This window comes from Ranitomeya imitator, chromosome 5 (assembly GCF_032444005.1).
Source record: "Ranitomeya imitator isolate aRanImi1 chromosome 5, aRanImi1.pri, whole genome shotgun sequence".
Classification (NCBI taxonomy): Eukaryota; Metazoa; Chordata; class Amphibia; order Anura; family Dendrobatidae; genus Ranitomeya; species Ranitomeya imitator.
In genome coordinates this window covers 417,582,321-417,607,121 of record NC_091286.1, presented here as the reverse complement: position 1 = coordinate 417,607,121, position 24,801 = coordinate 417,582,321, and the positions used below count along the sequence as shown (strand labels likewise).

The following is a 24,801-nucleotide window of genomic DNA, read 5'->3' as shown; positions in this document are numbered from 1 at the left end:
GTTAATGCAGATCCCAGATATACCGACATATTCGTCTAGAACCTTCATCACTGTCCCCAGGTAACCCTCCGCATCTCCCAAAAATAGCAACATGTCATCAGCATAGAGTGCCATTTTTTCCTCATGTATCCCATATTTAAATCCTACAATATTTTGATCCCTTCTAATCACTGCTGCCAGTTGCTCTATTGCTATAGCAAACAATAAAGGGGATAAAGGGCATCCCTGTCGTGTGCCTCTAAGCAAGGAAAACCCCTCAGACATTCGCCCATTAACACGTACCTTGGCCCTAGGAGCAGTATATAGCAACTGAACCCACTTGATAAACCCTTCCCCAAAGCCCATGTGCTGCAACATTTTTAAGCCTTTCCTCTGCCTGAGTGGATGGATTCAAGGTCAATGCCTCCTCCGCCTCTCTCAGTTCCCTGAATACCCATTGACCTTTCTGCTTAGTATTCTTCTGAACTCTAGATATTCCTTTAATACAAAGCCCCCTAAAGAAAGCTTTCATGGCTTCTCAAACAATTCCCTCATGAGCTGTACCACTATTAACCCTGAAGAACTCTTGGAGCTCTTTCACTAGATCACCTCCTTTACCAATTAACTGCAGCCAAAAGGGGTTTAGTCACCAAGGGGGTTTGTTATTCATTATCTGACTCTACTCACCAAGTACGACATACACTGGAGAATAGTCAGACACCGTTCTAATCAAATATCCCACATCTGTCACAAGTCTTAGCATCTGGTCATCCCCCCAATGCTAAATCCATCCTTGACAAAGAAGAAAAAGTCATTGAGAAGCACGAGTATCTACACACCCCGGGGTTTCGAACCCTCCAAAGATCAATCATAGATGTTTCTCTCAACAAAGCACCAAATGGAGTACAGTTACCCCCCGGTTTTATGTCCTCTGCCCTACCTTTATCCCAATGAGAGCCAGGTACATTGTTGAGATCACCCACCACCAAGTACAGGACTCCATGGAAACCTGCAATAATTTCAAATATTTTCAAAAACAATTTATTATTATACGGCGGTGGAACATACACAGATATGAGCAGTATAGGCCTACTATTAAGTTTGCACAATAGACACACATACCGCCCCTCCTAGTCAATGATCACAATGAAATTTGCAAACTTCGTTCCCTTACATATTAAGATGCTTACTCCCCTCGAATAGGCAGAGTACGTAGCATGATAGCTCTCTTGTATCCAACGCCGATTCAGGGTGTAAATCCTATCTGGGACCATATGAGTCTCCTGCAAGCATATTATATCTGGTTTCGCTGCACGCAAAAATTTTAAAATTGCTGCCAGGCCTCTAACATTCCAACTCATAATTTTTACGTCACCCAACATTGATACTCAGACTTGTATATGACATAAAATGTGCAACAACATGTAAATGTAAAAATGGTCTGGGTGAAATGGTGGATGAGGATGAGGAAAAAGCCAATATGCTAAATGACTTTTTTTCATCAGTATTTACACAAGAAAATCCCATGGCAGACAAAATGACTAGTGATAAAAATTCCCAATTAAATGTCACCTGCTTAACCCACCAGGAAGTGCGGCGGCGTCTAAAAATCACTAAAATTGACAAATCTCCGGGCCCGGATGGGATACACCCCCGAGTACTGCAGGAATTAAGTACAGTCATTGATAGACCATTATTTTTAATCTTTAAAGACTCCATAATAACAGGGTCTGTACCACAGGACTGGCGTATAGCAAATGTGGTGCCATCATTCAAAAAGGGGACAAAAACTGAACTCGGAAATTATAGGCCAGTAAGCTTAACCTCTACTGTGGGTAAAATCCTGGAGGGCATTCTAAGGGATGCTATAATGGAGTATCTGAAGAGGATTAACCTCATGACCCAGTATCAGCACGGGTTTACTAGGGACCGTTCATGTCAGACTAATTTGATCAGTTTCTATGAAGAGGTAAGTTCCGGATTGGACCAAGGGAACCCAGTGGATGTAGTGTATATGGACTTTTCAAAAGCTTTTGATACGGTGCTACACAAAAGGTTGATGCATAAAATGAGAATAATGGGGATAGGGGAAAATATGTGTAAGTGGGTTGAGAGCTGGCACAGGGATAGGAAACAAAGGGTGGTTATTAATCGAGCACACTCGGACTGGGTAGCGGTTAGAAGTGGGGTACCACAGGGGTCAGTATTGGGCCCTCTTCTTTTTAACATATTTATTAATGACCTTGTAGGGGGCATTCAGAGTAGAATTTCAATATTTGCAGATGACACTAAACTCTGCAGGGTAATCAATACAGAGGAGGACTGTTATGACCTGGTGGTTAGGAGCACCCGGCACGACCTGATAGTTAAACTCACACAGGACGAGATCTGGGATGTGGGAGCTCTGCTGATCGCAAGCCCTATACCTATCACACACTAGAAATAGCCGTGGAGCGTTCCTGACTCTCCCTAGATGCCTCTTCACAGCCTCAGAGCTAGCTAGCCCTAGAGATAGAAAATAAAGCCTACCTTGCCTCAGAGAAATTCCCCAAAGGAAAAGGCAGCCCCCCACATATATTGACTGTGAGTAAAGATGAAAGTCACAAACGCAGAAATGAAACTGGTTTCAGCAAAGGGAGGCCAGACTTACTAAACAGACAGAGGATAGGAAAGGTATCTTTGCGGTCAGCACAAAAACTACAAAAGACCATGCAGAGTGTGCAAAAAGACCTCCGCACCGACTCACGGTGCGGAGATGCCACTCTGCATCCCAGGGCTTCCAGCTAGCAAGACAAAATCATGATAACCAGCTGGACAAGGAAACAATGAACAAATAATAACTATCAGGAACTTAGCTTCTGCTGGAGAAGACAGGTCACCAGAAAGATTCAAGAGCGAACTGAACTAATGCAGGAACATTGACAGCTGGCATGGAGTAACGATCTGAGTGGAGTTAGATAGAGCAGCCAACCAAAGGATAAACCACGTCACCTGTGTAAGGAACCTCAGAAGCAGCAGCTTCACTCACAGCCACCAGAGGGAGTCCATGGACAGAACTCGCCGAAGTACCATTCACGACCACAGGAGGGAGTTCGACAACAGAATTCACAACAGTACCCCCCCCCCTTGTAGAGGGGTCACCGAACCCTCACCAGAGCCCCCAGGCCGATCAGGATGAGCCAAATGAAAGGCACGAACTAGATCGGCAGCATGAACATCAGAGGCAAAAACCCAGGAATTATCTTCCTGACCATAACCCTTCCACTTGACCAGGTCCTGGAGTTTCCGTCTCGAAACACGAGAATCCAAAATCTTCTCCACCACATACTCCAACTCCCCCTCGACCAACACCGGGGCAGGAGGATCAATGGAGGGAACCATAGGAGCCACGTATCTCCGCAACAACGACCTATGGAACACATTATGGATGGGAAAAGAAGTAGGAAGGTCCAAATGAAATGACACAGGATCAAGAACTTCAGAAATCTTATATGGCCCAATGAAACGAGGCTTAAACTTAGGAGAGGAAACCTTCATAGGAACATGACGAGATGATAACCAAACCAATTCCCCAACACGAAGTCAGGGACCAACACAGTGCCGGCGGTTAGCGAAACGTTGAGCCTTCTCCTGGGACAATGTCAAATTGTCCACCACATGAGTTCAAATCTGCTGCAACCTGTCCACCACCGTATCCACACCAGGACAGTCCGAAGGCTCAACCTGCCCTGAAGAGAAACGAGGATGGAAACCAGAATTGCAGAAAAAAGGAGAAACCAAAGTAGCCGAGCTGGCCCGATTATTAAGGGCGAACTCAGCCAAAGGCAAGAAGGACACCCAATCATCCTGATCAGCAGAAACAAAGCATCTCAGATATGTTTCCAAAGTCTGATTAGTTCGTTCGGTCTGGCCATTAGTCTGAGGATGGAAAGCCGAAGAAAAAGACAAATCAATGCCCATCTTAGCACAAAAGGTCCGCCAAAACCTCGAAAAACTGGGAACCTCTGTCCGAGACGATGTTCTCTGGAATGCCATGAAAAACGAACCACATGCTGGAAAAACAATGGCACCAAATCAGAGGAGGAAGGCAATTTAGACAAGGGTACCAAATGGACCATCTTAGAGAAGCGATCACAAACCACCCAAATGACCGACATCCTTTGAGAAACAGGGAGATCAGAAATAAAATCCATGGAAATATGCGTCCAGGGCCTCTTCGGGACCGGCAAGGGCAAAAGCAACCCACTGGCACGAAAACAGTAGGGCTTAGCCTGAGCACATGTCCCACAGGACTGCACAAAAGAACGTACATCCCGTGACAAAGAAGGCCACCAAAAGGATCTAGCCACCAAATCTCTGGTACCAAAGATTCCAGGATGACCAGCCAACACCGAACAATGAACCTCAGAGATAACTCTACTAGTCCATCTATCAGGGACAAACAGTTTCTCCGTAGGACAACGGTCAGGTCTATCAGCCTGAAACTTCTGCAGCACGCGCCGCAAATCAGGGGAGATGGGAGACAAAATTACCCCCTCTTTAAGAATACCCGCCGCCTCCGGAACACCCGGAGAAACAGGCACAAAACTCCTTGACAGGGCATCAGCCTTCACATTCTTAGATCCCGGAAGGTATGAAACCACAAAATCAAAACGGGAGAAAAAGAGCGACCATCGAGCCTGTCTAGGATTCAACCGTTTGGCAGACTCGAGATAAGTCAAATTCTTGTGATCCGTCAAGACCAACACGCGATGTTTAGCTCCTTCAAGCCAATGTCGCCACTCCTCGAATGCCCACTTCATAGCCAACAACTCTCGATTGCCAACATCATAATTGCGCTCAGCAGGCGAGAATTTTCTTGAAAAGAAGGCACATGGTTTCATCACCGAGCCATCAGAACTTCTCTGCGACAAAACAGCCCCTGCTCCAATCTCAGAAGCATCAACCTCGACCTGAAACGGGAGCGAAACATCTGGCTGGCACAACACAGGGGCAGAAGAAAAATGACGCTTCAACTCCTGAAAAGCCTCCACAGCCGCAGAGGACCAATTGACCACATCAGTCAAATCAGTCAACGGTTTAGCAACACTAGAAAAATTAGCGATGAAGCGACGGTAAAAATTAGCAAAGCCCAGGAACTTCTGCAGGCTCTTCATAGATGTCAGCTGAGTCCAATCATAAATGGCCTGAACTTTAACAGGGTCCATCTCGATAGTAGAAGGGGAAACAATGAAACCCAAAAATGAAACCGTCTGAACTCCAAAGAGACACTTTGACCCCTTCACAAACAAGGAATTTGCACGAAGGACCTGGAACACCATTCTGACCTGCTTTACATGAGACTCCCAATCATCCGAAAAGACCAAAATATCATCCAAATATACAATCAGGAATCTATCCAGGTACTCTCGGAAGATGTCATGCATAAAGGACTGAAATACAGATGGAGCATTAGAAAGCCCGAATGGCATAACCAGGTACTCAAAATGGCCCTCGGGCGTATTAAATGCTGTTTTCCATTCATCGCCCTGTTTAATACGCACAAGATTATACGCCCCTCGAAGCTCTAACTTGGTGAACCAACTAGCCCCCTTAATCTGAGCAAACAAATCAGACAATAGCGGCAAAGGGTACTGAAACTTGACTGTGATCTTATTAAGAAGGCGGTAATCAATACAAGGTCTCAAAGAACCATCCTTCTTGGCAACAAAAAAGAACCCTGCTCCCAATGGTGATGACGACGGGCGAATATGACCTTTCTCCATGGATTCCTTTATATAACTCCGCATAGCGGCGTGCTCTGGCACAGATAAATTGAACAGTCGGCTGTTGTGAATTCTGTTGTCGAACTCCCTCCTGTGGTCGTGAATGGTACTTCGGCGAGTTCTGTGAGGTTCCTTACACAGGTGACGTGGTTTATCCTTTGGTTGGCTGTTCTATTTAACTCCACATATATTGATTGTGAGTTAAGATGAAAGTCACAAACTCAGGAATGAAACAAGTTTCAGCAAAGGGAGGCCAGACTAACTAAACAGACCGAGGATAGGAAAGGTATCTTTGCGGTCAGCACAAAAAACTACAAAAGACCACGCAGAGTGTGCAGAAAAGACCTCGGCACTGACTCACGGTGTGGAGGTGCCACTCTGCACCCCAGAGCTTCCAGCTAGCAAGGCAAAATCATGATAGCAAGCTGGACAAGAAAACAAAGAACAAATAATAAACTAGCAGGGACTTAGCTTCTGCTGGAGTAGACAGGTCACCCGAAAGATCCAAGAGCGAACTGAACCAGTACAAGAACATTGACAGCTGGCATGGAGTAACGATCTGAGTGGAGTTAAATAGAGCAGCCAGCCAAAGAATAAACTACGTTACCTGTGGAAGGAACCTCAGAAGCAGCAGCTCCACTCACAGCCACCAGAGGGAGTCCATGGACAGAACTTGCCGAAGTACCATTCATGACCACAGGAGGGAGTTCGATAACAGAATTCACAACAGGTCCCAACCTGTTCCTTTCTGCTTTCATCCGTACCTGCACCTCCTGTATGAATAGGTCCAAACCTGTTTGTCATACTCCACTCCTTCCTGTCAGCTTCCGTACTTGCTCCTCATGTGTGAACAGGCCCCAAACTGTTCCTTTCTACTTTGTTCCTTCCTGCTTGCATCTGTACCTGCACCTCCTGTGTGAATAGGTCCAAACCTGTTCCGTCATACTCCACACTCTTTAATGTCTGTTCCAGTACTAGCGTCTGCTGTGTGAACAGGTCTCTACCTGTTCCTTCATACGCCGTGCCTGCCAACCCTGTGTCTCAGCCGTGCCTGCCAGCCCTGTGTCTCAGCCGTGCCTGCCAGCCCTGTTTCAGCCGTGCCTGCCAGCCCTGTCTCAGCCGTGTCTGCCAGCCCGAGTCTCAGCCATGCCAGCCTACTCGTCCGAGTTTCAGCTGTGCTCATCTGCCAGTCGTGCCTGATGCCCGCACCTGTTCTAGTGTTCCTGTTCTCCAAGTGGGATCAGCAGCCAGAGCCAGACACCGCCCTGGAGTTGCACCTGGCAGCTGCTTGCCGCACAAGCCTGACCTCATCATCAGAGGCTCCAGCGAACACCAAGGCAGCTGTTCTAGTCACGCCCCTTCCAGGGTTGTCTGGTTTGTGGCACAGTGGGGCCACAACTCCCTGGCTCACGCCCACCAGTCAGGGCGTGAGCGTGACACTTTCCTGGTGTTTGACCCTAATTTTTGGAAATGTTGCAACTTAAAGTTGGGTCTCCTTCATGTGTGTTGCCTGTAGCATTCCCAGCTCCCAGACCGGCAGGCCTGCACTTTCAATCGACTACCTGTGTTATAATCCTTAAATGTTTCTAACAATAGTAGTCTACGAAGCTGATATTTGTGCCACCTGAGTGCAGCTAAGCAGAAAGGCAGATTGAACTGTTGCATGAGGTATCAGGGTTCCCACCAGAGCAGGCCTACACCAGTCCCTCACACACCTCTTAATTTCAACTTAATTTCAAAGCTGTAAATGCTGGCCCAGACTCTGTCTCATTCATGGCCCGTACCTGACTGCTCCGTCATTATAAAATTTCTACTGTGGGTCAACTGATGTCACGTTTTCTGGTGTCTGCCCCTAATTTTTTGAAAATGTTTGGACTCCAAATTGGGTCTCCTTCATGTGTGTTGCCTGAATTTGGCAGGACCCTCAGAGCACATGGCCTGCACCTGTCACTCATCCACCTGTTACTGATCAATGTATAAGCTAGAAATGCTGGTCCAAGCCCTGTCCCATGCATCTATACTGCACAATTATAATATTTGTACTCTGGGCCAATTCAAGCCACTTTTCCTAGTGTCTGACCCTAATTTGAGCTGTTTTAGCAGCTTTCTGGCCTCCTGATGATGTTGTCTATGTGTTTGGCTTTGCCTCAGTTTGAATTAAATTTGGTTCGGATAAGTTTGGCAAACTGTTCGGCAAAAATCAGGAAGCTTGTCAAGCCAAGCGAAACCTTAAAAGTTTTGTTCATCTCTACTGGAGACATCCCAGCCCATTAACCTCACCTTACAACCACAGCCAATCAATGGCCTCTGTTGTCTCAGGTCATGTACCACTGAAGCCAATGATTGGCTGCAGTGTTCACATGCAGTGTAAATGATATGACATCTTCAACCATTTTAAACACTTTACCAGTGAGAAATGTAGAATGCTAGCAGGTGAGTAGGATGCAGTGACACATTGGAGGCAGAGCAAGGGTTAACAGATTCTTTTTATATAGAAACAGTTATGGTACAAGCAGGGGGTAAAGGATGAAGATTGAAGGATGGTGGAAAGTCAAATGCAAAAGAATGTAACAGGTTAAATTATCAGTCTGCGCTGGAGGATGGTGGCTGTAAGATCCCTCGGTGGTGCCGCAGGTGGCGCAAGATATCTTCCATATGGTCCCGCAGATGATCGATGCATTTTCTCCGTACAATGACGAATCCTCCGGGTTCTTCGGTATGTGATCTCCTGATCCGTGCACATGGTGGGGTAGAGGTGATAGTCAACAGCAGAGAAGAAGAAACAGAAAGTTAAGTAGGCAAGGCCGCAATAGAAGCACACAGTCCAGCGGACACAGCCACAGGCACTGGCCGGTCCTTAGCAGGCACCGCGAGGATGGGACTAATCGGTGCCTCCGCAGTGGTGAGCAGAGCTAAGTATGCACTACTTCTTGGTCACTACCCAGTGCGGATGTCTCCATAAGCTCAGCAGTCTTACTAGCCGGATGAGCAGTCACAGCTAGCTGTTGTGGGTGCGTTGAGAGGGAGTCAACCATCTCACTGCTCACAGGCTTGTACCCCTCCAAGTGTCCCATCTTTCAGCTCAGACTGCAATTTATGTCGGACCCGCCCTCATCAGTTAGATGCCCTGGACTGCTCCAGTCAGAAATTTCTTCCCTTAAAATAATTGTGACAGCCCCGACAGTTCCGGCCCAGACACACAAGGGGGACCTTTATCTTGGTTTTCTTCCCTACACATCAGGGACACCGTGCTTAAACAAGAGATGAGTATACAGTGCCTTGCAAAAGTATTCCACCCCCTGGAACTTTTCAACCTTTTCCCACATATCATGCTTCAAACATAAAGATACCAAATGTAAATTTTTGGTGAAGAATCAAAAACAAGTGGAACACAATTGTGTAGTTGAATGAAATTTATTAGTTATTTTAAATCTTTGTGGAAGTTTAAAAACTGAAAAGTGGGGCGTGCAATATGATTTGGCTCCTTTACTTTCAGTGCAGCAAACTCACTCCAGCAGTTCATTGTGGATGTCTGAATTATTCAATGTGGTCCTAAATGCCTAATGATGATAAATATAATCCACCTGTGTGTAATCAAGTCTCCGTATAAATGCACCTGCTCTGTGATAGTCTCAGGGTTCTGTTTCAAGCACAGAGAGCATCATGAAGACCAAGGAACACAACAGGCAGGTCTGTGATACTGTTGTGGGGAAGCTTAAAGCTGGATTTGGATACAAAATGATTTCCAAAACTTTAAACATCCCAAGGAGCACTGTGCAAGCGATCATATTGAAATGGAAGGAGTATCATACCACTGCAAATCTACCAAGACTCGGCTGTATCTCTAAACTTTCACCTCAAACAAGGAGGAGACTGATTAGAGATACAGCCAAGAGGCCCATGATCACTCTAGATGAACTGCAGAGATCTACAGCTGAGGTGGGACAGTCTGTCCATAGGACAACAATCAGTTGTACACTGAACAAATCTGGCCTTTATGGAAGACTGGCAAGAAGAAAGCCATTTCTCAAAGATATCCATAAAAAGTGATGTTTAAAGTTTGCAACAAGCCACCTGGGAGACACACCAAACATGTGGAAGAAGGTGCTCTGGTCAGATGAAACCAAAATCAAATTTTTTGGCAACAATGCCAAACGATATGTTTGGCGTAAAGGCAACACAGCTTTTCACCCTGAACACACTATCCCCACTGTCAAACATGGTGGTGGCAGCATCATGGTTTGGGCTTGCTTTTCTTCAGCAGGGACAGGGAAGATGGTTAAAACTGATGGGAAGATGGATGGAGCCAAATACAGGACCATTCTTGAAGAAAACCTGTTGGAGTTTGCAAAAGACCCGAGACTGGGACGGAGATTTGTCTTCCAACAAGACAATGACCCCAAACATAAAATAAAATCTACAATGGAATGGTTCACAAATAATCATAACTAAACATGGCCAAGTCAATGTTCAGACCTCAATCCAATCGAGAATCAGTGGAAAGAGCTGAAAACTGCTGTTCACAAATGATCTCCATCAAACCTCACTGAGCTCGAGCTGTTTGCCAAGGAAGAATGGGCAAGAATTTCAGTCTCTCGATGTACAAAACTGATAGACATACCACATGCGATTTGCAGGTGTAATCACAGCAAAAGGTGGTACAACAAAGTGTTATGTTGAAGGGGCCACATATTATTGAACGTCCCACTTTTCAGTTTTTGAATTTCCTAAAAAATTTAAAATAACCAATAAATTTCATTCAACTTCACAATTGTGTTCCACTTGTTGATTCTTCACCAAAAATTTACATTTGGTATCTTTATGTTTGAAGCATGATAAGTGGGAAAAGGTTGAAAAGTTCCAGGGGGCTGAATATTTTTAAAAGGCACTGTATATACAGTACAGACCAAACGTTTGGACACACCTTCTCATTTAAAGATTTTTCTGTATTTTCATGACTATGAAAATTGTACATTCACACTGAAGTCATCAAAACTATGAATTAACACATGTGGAATTATATACTTAACAAAAAAGTGTGAAACAACTGAAATTATGTCTTATATTCTAGGTTCTTCAATGTAGCCACCTTTTGCTTTGATGACTGCTTTGCACATTCTTGGCATTCTCTTGATGAGCTTCAAGAGGTAGCCACCGGGAATGGTCTTCCAACAATCTTGAAGGAGTTCCCAGAGATGCTTAGCACTTGTTGCCCCTTTTGCCTTCACTCTGCGGTCCAGCTCACCCCAAACCATCTCGATTGGGTACAGGTCTGGTGACTGTGGAGGCTAGGTCATCTGCCATAGCACTCCATCACTCTCCTTCATGGTCAAAAAGCCCTTACACAGCCAGGAGGTGTGTTTGGGGTCACTGTCCTGTTGAAAATAAATGATGGCCCAACTAAACGCAAACCAGATGGAATAGCAGAATAGCATGCCACTGCAAGATGCTGTGGTAGCCATGCTGGTTAAGTATGCCTTCAATTTTGAAAAAATCCCCAACACAGTCACCAGCAAAACACCTCCACACCATCACACCTCCTCCTCCATGCTTCACGGTGGGAACCAGGCATGTAGAGTCCATCCGTTCACCTTTTCTGCGTCTCACAAAGACACGGTGGTTGGAACCAAAGATCTAAAATTTGGACCCTTCTATCACAGGTTTACACTGGTCTAATGTCCATTCCTTGTGTTTTTTAGGCCAAGCAAGTCTCTTCTGCTTGTTGCCTGTCCTTAGCAGCGGTTTCCTAGCAGCTATTTTACCATGAAGGTCTGCTGCACAAAGTCTCCTCTTAATAGTTGTTGTAGAGATGTGTCTGCTGCTAGAACTCTGTGTGGCATTGACCTGGTCTCTAATCTGAGCTGCTGTTAACCTGCAATTTCTGAGGCTGGTGATAAACTTATCCTCAGAAGCAGAGGTGACTCTTGGTCTTCCTTTCCTGGGGTGGTCCTCATGAGAGCCAGTTTCTTTTTAGTGCTTGATGGTTTTTGCCACTGCACTTGGGGACACTTTCAAAGATTTCCCAATATTTTGGACTGACTGACCTTCACTTCTTAAAGTAATGATGGTCACTCGTTTTTCTTTACTTAGCTGCTTTTTTCTTGCCATAATACAAATTCTAACAGTCTATTCAGTAGGGCTATCAGCTGTGTATCCACCAGACTTCTGCACAACACAACTGATGGTCCCAACTCCATTTATAAGGCAAGAAATCCCACTTATTAAACCTGACAGGGCACACCTGTGAAGTGAAAACCAATCCCGGTGACTACCTCTTGAAGCTCATTAAGAGAATGCCAAGAGTGTACAAAGCAGTCATCAAAGCAAAAGGTGGCTACTTTGAAGAACCTAGAATATAATTTCAGTTGTTTCACACTTTTTTGTTAAGTATATAATTCCACATGTGTTAATTCATAGTTTTGATGCCTTCAGTGTGCATGTACAATGTTCATAGTCATGAAAATACAGGAAAATCTTTAAATGAGATGGTGTGTCCAAACTTTTGGTCTATACTATATATTACTATACTGTATATATCATTATTTTGTCAGTATTGTCACCTGTGTCTAGCCTTTTATGTTACTTAGACAGCTCCATTAATGCTTTGTGTATATGTACTGTATATCTTGTTTTATCTCTGACTGAATTGGCAGAACTTTTTTTTACTGTTATAAACCTTCCATTGATGGGCTCAGAAACTGAATTTTTGTTAAGGCTATAATTGAGAATATGCACTTTACATTATTTACTGTAAGGATTTGGGCTATGTACAAAGTAGGTTTCTGCAGACAGACATTGCACTAGAGATTACATCACCGATAGATCTGTGAGCAGCGCTTAAGTCTACCGGTGTGGTGGCTGGGGGAGGATAATGCTGCATGTCACACTCACTTTGTCCTGGATGTACTTAGGAAGTCAGGCATCTAATGTCCCTTTAGTCTTTCATACTTCTATTATTCAGTATCTGATCAGTGTATTTAGATTAGTGCATTTCCCTTAAAACACCTATCTGTAATTTTATATCCTCTTTTAACTGTAAAACCTTCTACATTACTCAGGTGATGGAATCCAGTGTGATGATATTGATGAATGCCAGACCGAAAATATCTGCTCCCCTAATGCAACCTGCACAAACACAATAGGGAATTACACCTGTACTTGTAATGATGGATTCTCCGGTAAGCAAATGAGTTATTCACAATTTATTGGTATGATAGTGGAATTGCTATGTATTTCTCAATTTCAGTGTGAGAACCTGCAAACAATCATAAAGTAGATAGATGCCTCTTGCAGTCTGATAGTGAGTGTACAGCGATTCCTGGAAATACAGTTATCTAGAACTAGTTCCTCTGCATAACAGAATTTATTACTAACACTTTTGAGGTGATGGGAATATGCTTTTTACCGTTACCTACTAATACCGTAGCTGTTTGCATGTAGTTTGGCAGCTCTAGCTCTATTTTGTTAGTAATGAACATAGACATTGAGAATATTCTTGCCTACAGTACTAATCACCAGCCACTGTCTCCCCTGTAACTCCTTCGTGACTCTGGCTTAACTCCTTCATGACCGGAGGTATTTTCATTTTTGCGTTTTCATTTCTTGCTCCCCTTGATCCCAGAGCCTTAACTTTTTTAATTTTCTGGCAATATGAACATGTCAGGGCGTGTTTTTTGCGCGATGAGTTGTAATTTTGAGCGACACCATTGGTTTTAACTTATTGTGTACTGGAAAACAGGAAAAAAATTCAAAGTGCGGTGAAATTGCAAAAAAATGTGCAGTTCAACAATTGTTTTTTGTTTGGCTTTTTTACCATGTTCACTAAAAGCTAAAGCTGACCTGCAATTATAATTCTCCAGGTCATTGCAAGTTAATAGACACCAAACATGTATACGTTCTTTTTTATCTAAGTGGTGGAAAAAAAGCCAAAGTTTGTTAAAAAAAAAAAGCGTCATTTTCCAATACCCGTAGGGTCTCCATTTTTTGTGACCTTGGGTTGGATGAGGGCTTATTTTTTGAACACCTAACTGACTTTTTTAAACATACCATTTTGGTTCAGATACAATCTTTTGATTGCCCATTATTGCATTTTAATTCAATGTTGTGGCGACCAAAAAAACAATTCTGACATTTTGAATTTTTTTCTTGTTATGCCATTTAGCGATCGGGGTAATTTTTTTTTATATTGATAGATCAGGCAATTCTGAATGCGGCGATACCAAATGTGTGTATGTTTGACTTTTTTTATTGTTTTATTTTGAATAAGGCAAAAGAGGGGTGATTTGAACTTTTATATTTTTTTAATTTTTTTATATTTAATTTTTTTTTTTTTACTTTTGACATGCTTCTATAGTCTCCTTTGGAGACTAGAAGCTGCCATAATCCGATCGGCTCTGCTACATACAGACGATGATCAGATCGCCTGTATGTAGCAGAATTGCTGACTTGCTGACGCTTATCCGGCTGGAAGCGCATTTTAAATGCCACTGTCAGAGTTTGACAATGGCATTTAATGGGTTAACAGCCACAGAAGGATCACAATTTCTCCCGCGGCTGTTAGCGACACATGTCCGCTATTCAAAACAGCGGTCATGTGCCAAAAAAGAAGTGGGCTCACCGCCGGAGCCGACATTAAAGGGAGGGTGTCCGATATTGGTGTATTATTACGCCCCTGATGTCAGAATGGGGTTATACTGGTTTGTGCAGGATTTTTATTCAGAGACAGTTGCCCAGTTCCATGAGAAGACAGAAACAGCTATTCTCTTGGCAGAGACTTGTGTTATTTTAAATGGACTCTCTTCTTCTGGTTTAAACTGAAATTTGGACAGAACCAGACAGAGCCCCAGGCCAGAGCTCAGTGCAACCAATTGGGAGGAATACCTGTCAGGAAGGGGTTGGCTCGGTGGCCATCTTGAGAGAGTTAGGTGAGAGCTGGAAAGAGGAGGACGTGTGACATCTCCATCAAGCACCATTCACAGAGTCAGGTGTTCCAAGGAGACAAAGATTGCCCTGGGTAGCAGACGATACCATCTGGTTCCAGGTTCACTCGCAGGGGAGAAGTTTGGAGTGACAACATCCACAAGAAATGTCAGCACCAAAATCCCCAGGATCCATCATCTCTGACACACGCGGAGGACCCTCCAGCAAGTTAGCACATTGTACCAGCTAGAGACTCAGCATCCTTTGGTCAAATAGCCATCATACAGGTGGGCTCATCTTCTCTACAAAGACACAATGACCAGATACAGGTAGGTAAGTCCTGAATTCAGGCCCACCGCGAGGATTATGGTGGGAGCCTGCACACACATACAGTTAGTTTGGTGCTAAACACAGACAGGCAGATACGGACACTTGAATGCATCAATGCCCATCAGGCTAAACTTGCTCAACCACTATTAACTTACAGAGACTACAGGTTTAAAGGGTATTTAAAGTGAACCCGAAAGTGTATAATTCAATAACTGTTTTATACCTAGTGGGTTTAGAGTCATTTTGTTAAGTTTGTAAGCTGATGTGCTACCTCACCAATAGACTACCCCTGGCAGTCATTTGATTGTTCCAGTTATCCAGGTAAAAGTTCGGTAGCCGCACTACGTGGTGCACGACTAGGTAGATTTTATTGAATAGTCAACATTTCCGTGCCTACTGAGGGATGCAGCACAGTGGTCCTGGTCAGATCTGACTGGGTCTGTGTGAATTAACCTGCTATGTTTCATTGGTTGGTGAAAGCGCACAGAGTCTGAGTTTAACAGTAAAAGTTATTTTGACAAGTTAAAGATGATGGCAAACCGTAATGCGGTGCACTAATGCCCTCCAAGAGGCGATGCAGGAGATCCAGAGACGTGGGTATGGACACCTTTTTTGGAGCTGGACCGGCTCCTGAGGGGCCAATTAATTGCTGCTGAATAAATTTAGGAATCCAGACTTTTAAAATATAGATGATGGTGGTTTATTCACAACGTGTTTCAAAGTGTTTATAACTTCTTCCTCAGGAAACAACCACATGTATACCCAGGTATATATGTGGTCGTCTCCTGAGGAAGAAGTTGTATGGACTTTGAAAGCATTGAGAATAAACCACCAAGTCCATACAACTTCTTCCTCAGGAAACGACCACATGTATACCTGGGTATACATGTGGTTGTCTCCTGAGGAAGAAGTTATAAACACTTTGAAACGCGTTGTGAATAAACCACAATCATCTATGTTTTAAAAGTCTGGATTCCTAAATTTATTCAGCAGCGCAGATTATATCAACAAATTAGAAATATGGAAGCTGAGTTAGAAAGCAAGCAGGAACGCTATCTTGTCCACACTAGGTTGGAGTACACCATTATGCCTTTTAGAGTTGTTTTAGAGACATCTCGGGCACGGGGGGAGCTCGAAAATGGAAGAGTCATCAGGCTGATGGCTGCTCATAACACTGAGATGGACGTGCAAGGGATAGTCTGGATACAGGTTTGACTGTTTGGGCAGGGCATTGACAAAAAAAGTGTTGTGCTGGTGGAAGTGAGAAAGTTGAGAAAGTAAAAAAGTTCAATGGAGTTCATAGCTGAACCCCTTTGAACTCACTTATGGCACCAGTAACTTTCTCACTGTGGGAGTTCAGCACTAGACACTGACGATTGATTATGCTCCTGATGTGACCGCTCTCCAAATCATCTGAATTGTTGTGGGACAGTACAGTATAGATTAACAGCATACAGACAGGTGAGGAATAGGAGTGTTTATTATTTTATAGTAGACATGGGCATCGATGAATTAGGTATAAGGAGCATATTTTTGTTTCTTATTATTTTCTGTTTTTTACAGGTGACAAGGGCTTCAATGGAATTGGCGTAAGGTGAGTATAACTTTGTTATTTTTTAATAAGATTGTAAAAAAGGGTGTGCATTTTTATTTCAAATAAAGGACTTTATTCTGTGTGTTTTTTATTTACAATATGACTATGGGTTTAGTAATAGAAAGGTGTCTAAGGGTATGTGCACACAGTGCGGATTCTCTGCGGATCCGCAGTGGTTTTTGAGGTGCAGAAACGCTGCACATCCGAAATTGATTTACAGTACAATGTAAATCAATGAGAAAAACAAATGCTGTGCACACTTTGCGGAAAATCCGCTGCGGAAATGCTGCGGTTTAAAAGAAGTAGCATGTCATTTCTTTTTTGTGAATCTGCAGCGTTTTTGTACCCATTCCATTATAGGAAACCGCAGGGGTAAAAAACGCAGCAAATCCGCAAGAAAATCACAGCAAAAACGCACAAAAAACGCTGTGGAACCGCACAAAAAAAGCGACAAATCCGCAGGTGCGTTTTCTGCCAGGAGAGGCAGAATCTGCACCAGAAATTCTTAAGCCTAATCCGCAACGTGTGCACATAGCCTTATAGACATCTCTCTATTACTAATCTGAGGGCTTTATGTCACCTGACAACATAAAGGTGACATCAACTCCACAAATATTAACCCCACTCACCGCCACCAAGTGGGAAGAGCTGGGTAAAGCACCATCTAATAGAAGCGCTTTTTCTAGGGTGGCTTTGGGTTGCTATTTTTAGGCTGGGGGGCAATATCCCTTATCTCTTACCAGCTTGAGAATTCCAGCCCCAAGCTGGCTGCATTAGCTTGGCTGGTTGTCAAAAATGGGGAGACTGCTTTTTTTAATTACCTATTTAAATAATTAAATAAAAATGGCATGGGGACCCCTTTATTCTTGATAACCAGCCATGATAAAGATGACAGCTGAGGGTTGAAGCTTGCAGCTGTCAGTTTTGCCATGCTGGTTTTCAAAAATAGAACAGACCCCACATCATTTTTTTTAAATGTATTTATTTATAGCTTAGGCGCCAGCTGATGGATACTCCCATCAGCAGTGCCCGCATTTGCTGTTAGTATCAGCAGCAGGCGTAAGCTGATGGGAGTAGTAATAACATCAAGCAACGCCTCTGTGACTGGAAGTAAACTTTTTACCGCTGGTCATAGCAGCTGGCACTCTGACCGTCGGTAAGATTATCAGAGTCACCAGTTTTTCTCACACTGTCATGCAGATGACAGCCTGGTAAACACCAGATGTTCAGGGTGCAGCATCCAAACAGTAACATAACTTCCTGGAGAAGTCTGTGTTCTGAATCTGTTCCCGAACAGTAGGTATACAGTATGAACCCAGAACTTTACTGTTCATGTTCGCCCATCATTACTTGCCTTGAATCCAAGGAATATTGATTTACACCAGTGCAGTCAAACGATCTTTAAGGTATGAGCAGACCCTGAAAGCTTAGTCCAAAGTTTGGATCGAGTATCAAAACTCAAAACTGAACCCGAGCCCCATTTAAATTCAATGGGGATCCAAACTTCGCAGCTGGAAAATCTCTCTCTCTCCTCTCTCCACTCCAAACTCCACGAACTGTAAAATGGACTTCCAGGAGAAGTCCGTGTTCAAAATACATAGCCGTTCACTAGGTGTACGGTATGAACCTAGAACTTTATAGCCTGGGTTCCCTCATCTCTATTCAGGTCCCTTCATCCATAAAACAGTAACAATCATAACCTCAAACCTACTAAACAAATATAAGGGAGGATACAGTATTCAGAAGTGTAAATGGGCGTGAATGACACACATCTGAGTATGCTCCCAAAGCAAGTTTTGTAGAAACATGTACAGTATATATTTCTGCCTTATAAGTTTGTGCCATGTTGACGTTCAACTTTTAAACCATCATTACTCCAGTGCGGCACAGTGACTACAGTACTGATCATTTGTCATTAGATATGTAATAAAAATTCACATTCAGTGACTTATTCTACTCTGATAGGATTAATTGTATGTATTTCATGTCTGTCTTGCCAAGATATTCATGAGTACTTATCCCAGCCATGACTTGTCACTGCAGAAATATCTTTGGTTTCTTGCTTTTCCAGCAATTCCACACACTACACCCTTAAAAATAGAAATTATATATACAAATTGACTTTTTTATGTCTCTAAAATAAAAAAGATGTGCCATTCAGAATTCTTCATATGAAAAAATTCCCTTGAATATACTGTATATGTAACCAATGTGCCCCCTGAATATAAATGTAAATGCAAATGTTCCTCCTGAATATATATATATATATATATATATATATATATATATATATACTTATGTATAAAGCCACCACTGTACCCCTTGTGTATATATTGTCCATATATTAAAAAAAAAACATTCACCTCCCATCAGACAATACTTTGTCGTGCTTTTTCTCTCCACTTTCGTGATGAATGATGCTTACTGACAATTTAATTACATCGTCTTGCCACTGTCATCATAGAGAAGCCGCTAAGCTGCAATACATGAAGATAATCATAGATTCTTGCAGCACCACTACTATGCTCACATCTTAAGAACACAGGTATAAGTGAGTATATCTGCAAAACTTCAGAAAGCCAATATAAACTCTGTGCTTTTCTGCTGAGAAAAAGAAATGGCACGAGCTGTGCAGAAAAGTTGAGACCTGTTTAACTTCTACTATAGATCATCACTAGTGTTGAGCGATACCGTGCGATATTTGAAAGTATCAGTATCGGATGGTATCGGCTGATATCCGAAAAATATCGGATATTGCCGAAACCGATATCCGATACCAATACAAGTCAATGGGACACAAATATCGGAAGGTATCCTGTAATGGATCCCAGGGTCTGAAGGAGAGAAAACTCTCCTTCAGGCCCTGGGATCCATATTCATGTTTAAAATAAAGAATAAAAATAAAAATTATTGATATACTCACCCTCTGACGCGCCCTGGTTGTCACCGCTGCAACCGCCATGCTTTCCTTCCTGAGAATGAGCGCGTTAATGACCTTCGATGACGTCGCGGCTTGTGATTGGTCGCGATAGCGTCATGTGACCGCTCACGCGACCAATCACAAGCCGCCACGTCATCGAAGGTCCTTAACGCGCTCATTCTTAAAAATGAGCGCGTTAATAACCTTCGATGATGTCGCGGCTTGTTATTGGTCGCGGTAGCGTCATGTGACCGCTCACGCGACCAATCACAAGCCGCCACATCATCGAAGGTCCTTAACGTGCTCATTCTCAGGAAGGAAAGCATGGCGGTTGCAGCGGTGACAACCAGGGCGCGTCAGAGGGTAAGTATATCAATATTTTTTATTTCTATTCTTTATTTTACACATAAATCTTAATCCCGATACCGATTCCCGATATCACAAAAATATCGGAACTCGGTATTGGAATTCCGATACAGCAAATATCGGCCGATACCCGATACTTGTGGTATCGGAATGCTCAACACTAATCACTAATTTTTTTACAGTGACTAATCAGGACGCCACATTCTGTATATTAATGATGAATGAGGTTGTTATATATATTATGTACTATTGACCTATTTCACCTGACCTCAACTGGAATACTGTGCCCAGTTCTGGGCCACCATGTTTTAAAAAAACATGAACAAACTGGAGCACGTTCAGAGAAGAGCAACTAGAATTGTGAACAGTCTGCAGAAGACTTGGGAAAATTTAGTTTGCAAAGGAGAAGACTAAGAAGAGACTTAATAGCTATCTACAGATACCTCAAGGGCTGTTACACTGTAGAGGGATCAGCTTTATTCTCATTTTCACAATGAAAGATTAAAAGCGAGCGGCGTAGCTAGAGTTTTGGTTCAGGGAGGACTAAACTTCTGAGTGGGCCCCTAACCGGGTAACCTTGATTACTACTGGGTGACGCTCCCTAATCGTGAATGTAGGAGAACCTCAGCAGATGATTGCTCTGTGTTAGGACTGTCGGAACGCACCAAGAGAGATGATATAGATGCGTTCGCAGTCTGGGGTCCACCGTGCAGGTGAAACCTGCTGCTAGGAAATGACAGACTATATGGCGGTATCCAAAAGTATACACGCGTGGGTTAAACCTCACCCAGCGTGAAGAAAGCGATCCTGTTGCGTCACAGGACTGCGGTACCGCACATAGAGCGCGAGCAAGTGGTCAGCGAACTTAACCCCAACAGGGATTGTAGTCCGATTAGACCCTTGCTGGCACTACACCACTACTGGGTGTGTAAGGAAATATATAATTATAGCACAGAAGCACCCAGACGTGGGTCAGGAAGCGCACACTGGCGCGTGGAACCGCACTGGCGGTCACAGCAATAGACGCTGATACGTGTGTGACACGTTGAGTGATTAGTCGGGCGCTAGATAGCAGCCATACACCATACGCGAACAGTCATACAATAGGGTAGGGGTATTTAATGAACGACTTGCACTCACAACAAACACACGTATTAAATTGTACACTAGCGCATGGCCGTGCGGTCATGCGCAGTTTATATAGTTGCAGGACAGGAAGTGGCCACAGAAACTTTGCCCTTCCAAGACCTGCCAAGAGGACCAATAGAATGCGCTGCAGAGTCTGAGCACATGACCCTCGATCTCCAACGGGAGATCTTGCCCTGGGCATGCTCAGTGTGCGCAGACAAGGACTTAGTCCCAGAGAAGTCCACTCGCTGCTGACCAGCACTGACTTTAATGGCAGGAGCTGAAGAAGCAGCAGTAACTCTCTGAACAGAGTGAGACCGAGCAAGACGCTGGGACCGACGTCCCTGCTGAGCAGGCTCCACTGCGGCTGGATAGGAATGGGGGACCGCAGCGGAGACGGCTCGAGATTCCCCCTGTGCAGAAGCGGGAACTCGAGACCTAACATTACCCCCCCTCCTAGGGCCCCCCCCCCTTGGGCCTCGCTACGCTCGAAGGCAGCAATGAGCTGTGGGGCCCGAATGTTTTCAGCAGGCTCCCATGACCTGTTCTCTGGACCATAACCCTTCCAATCCACCAGATAGAACTTTTTGCCGCGTACCACCTTACACCCCAAAATAGCGTTCACCTCGTAATCGTCCGTAGACGAACCCGATGTCCCGGCAGATGACTCAGAAAACCGGGACATGTATACGGGTTTCAAGAGGGACACATGAAAGGTGTCGGTGATACCCAAGCGTGGAGGAAGAGCCAGGCAGTAGACCACAGGATTAACCTGTTCGAGAACCTTGAAGGGACCCAAGTAGCGAGGAGCAAACTTAGTGGACTCAACTCGCAGCCTGATGTTACGGGCGGAGAGCCACACCAAGTCGCCAGGAGCAAAGGTCGGAGCGGGGCGCCGATGAACATCGGCGGAGGACCTCATTCTCTCCTTGGAAGCCCGAATGGCATCCTGAGTGCGATCCCAAATGTCCCGTGCCTCCACAGCCCAGTCTGCCACCCTGGAATCGGCGGAAGACACGGGCATGGGCACAGGTACCCGCGGATGCTGACCATAGTTAAGGAGGAATGGAGTCTGTCCAGTGGAGTCAGCTACAGCATTGTTAAGAGCAAACTCCGCCCACGGTAGCAAAGATGCCCAGTCATCTTGCTTAGCAGAGACAAAATGTCGCAGATATGTGACCAAGGTCTGGTTGGCTCTCTCCACCAACCCATTCGTCTCGGGATGATATGCCGAAGAGAGATTCAACTCGATACTGAGAAGGCGACAAAGCTCTCTCCAGAACCGAGACGCAAACTGGGGACCCCGGTCACTGACAATTTTGTCTGGCATACCGTGAAGACGGAAGATGTGTTTAACAAACAATGCTGCCAAGGCCCGTGCAGAAGGTAGCCGAGGAAGCGGCACCAAATGCACCATTTTAGAAAAATGGTCGGTGATAACCCAAAAGACAGTACAGCCACGTGACTTGGGCAAACCCACCACAAAGTCCATCCCGACCATCTCCCAGGGCCTGTCTGCCACCGGCAGAGGGTATAACAACCCAGCTGGCCGTTGACGGAGAGACTTATTTTTGGCACAAGAGACACATGCCCGAACGTAGTCTCCTACGTCACGAACCATATGTGGCCACCAATATATTCTCGCCAACAACTCAGATGTCCTCTTTGCCCCAAAGTATCCACCCACTCTGGACGAATGACCCCACGAGAGAACCTCCGGACGCAAATTGATGGGAACAAAAGTCTTGCCCGGAGGCACAGACTCAAGCGAAACCGGAGCTACAGTTCTCAGACTTTCTGAAGGGACAATGAGCCGAGGCTCGTCCTCCTCCTCCACAGTTGACATCAGGGAGCGAGAGAGAGCGTCAGCACGAATGTTCTTCTCCCCGGCGAGATAATGTAGAGTGAAGTGGAACCGGGAGAAAAACAAGGACCATCTGGCCTGACGAGAATTCAGCCGCTGGGCTGTCTGTAAATAGACCAAATTCTTGTGGTCCGTGAAGACTTGGAATAGGAACTGAGCACCCTCCAAGAAATGTCTCCATTCCAAAAAGGCCAACTTCATTGCCAGCAGCTCCCTATCCCCGATGGAGTAATTTCTCTCCGCTGGTGAGAAGGTCTTTGAGAAGAAGAAGCATGGGTGCTTCCGACCTTGAGCATCCTTTTGATAGAGGACTGCTCCTGCACCAACGGATGAGGCATCCACTTCCATTAGGAATGGCTTATCCACATCGGGACGATGTAAGATGGGAGCGCTAGCAAAGTGGGACTTAATAGAAGTGAAGGCCTTGGAGACCTCTTCGGACCACAATTTAGGATTCGCTCCCTTCTTGGTGAGGGATACCAAGGGAGCTACCAGGGTTGAGAAGTGGGGGATGAACTGACGATAGTAATTTATGAACCCCATAAAGCGCTGCACCGCTTTCAGAGAATGGGGTTCCTGCCAGTCCATCACTGCCTGTAGTTTGGCAGGATCCATAGCCAATCCCTGGGCCGAGATGATGTAGCCCAGGAAAGGTAAAGACTCCTGCTTAAACATACACTTCTCCAACTTGGCATAGAGGGAGTTTGCCCGTAGGAGGTCGAAGACTTTGCAAACATCTCTCCGGTGGGAGTCAATATCTGGAGAGTAGATGAGAATATCATCCAGATAGACTACGACCGAGGTGGAAAGCATATCCCGGAAGATATCGTTCACAAAGTTTTGGAAAACGGCTGGGGCATTACAGAGCCCGAAGGGCATCACCAGATATTCATAGTGCCCATCCCTGGTGTTAAAGGCCGTCTTCCATTCGTCCCCCTCACGGATGCGAATCAGGTTGTAAGCACCCCGCAGATCTAATTTAGTAAATACCCTTGCTCCCCGAAGTCTATCGAATAACTCAGATATCAAGGGCAAAGGATACTTATTCTTAACGGTGATGGCGTTAAGACCCCTGTAGTCTATGCATGGGCGCAATTCCCCATTCTTCTTCTGCACGAAGAAGAACCCTGCCCCAGCAGGTGACACTGACTTCCTAATGAATCCTCTTGCCAGATTTTCCTGGATGTACTGTGACATTGCCTCCGTCTCCGGGAGAGATAGCGTATAAACTCGACCCCGGGGAGGCTCAGCACCAGGCAAGAGATCAATAGGACAGTCATAGGGGCGATGAGGCGGAAGGACCTCCGCCGCCTTTTTGGAGAACACATCTGCATAAGACCAATACTGCTTGGGGAGAGAGGATAGATCTGCGGGTACCTCAGTAGTAGCAACCTGAACGCACTCCCTCTGACACCTACCCCCACAAGATTCACCCCAACCCAGAATTCTGCCTGAGGACCACTCGATATGAGGAGAGTGGTACCGTAGCCAAGGTATTCCCAACAGGACCTCATCAATTCCTTCCGGAATGACGAGCAGAGAAATTATCTCCTGATGAGATGGCGACATGGACAGAGTAAAAGGGATGGTCTGGTGTGTTATCTGTGAGGGCAATGTCGACCCATTCACCACTCGCACCGTTACTGGTTGAGCAAGCATTACCAGGGGTATTGCGTGACGTTGGGCGAAGGCAGAAGACATAAAATTGCCCTCCGCCCCAGAATCCACGCAGAGCTCTACCGAGTGGGAGAATGAGCCAATAGTAATTGTCCCCTTAAAGGACAACTTAGAGGCAAACGTCGCCGTGTCTAGTGTACCTCCACCTACTACCACTAGACGCTGACGTTTCCTCGACCGCTGAGGACATCTGGTGGCTAGATGTCCTGACTGCTGGCAAACATGACAGACCCTGAGTGCACAAGCGGTCCGGGACTTA

General features: G+C 44.9%; 1 protein-coding gene across 1 annotated transcript in view; it reads left to right on the top strand.

Moving 5' to 3' along the window:
* The window catches only part of LOC138638067 (mucin-4-like), a 497,598-nt gene that overhangs the window by 376,488 nt on the left and 96,309 nt on the right, over positions 1-24,801 (top strand). The window contains exon 59 of the mRNA XM_069727050.1: positions 12,803-12,922. Within this exon, the coding sequence (XP_069583151.1) occupies positions 12,803-12,922 (120 nt within the window). The remainder of the gene's footprint in view (positions 1-12,802; positions 12,923-24,801) is intronic.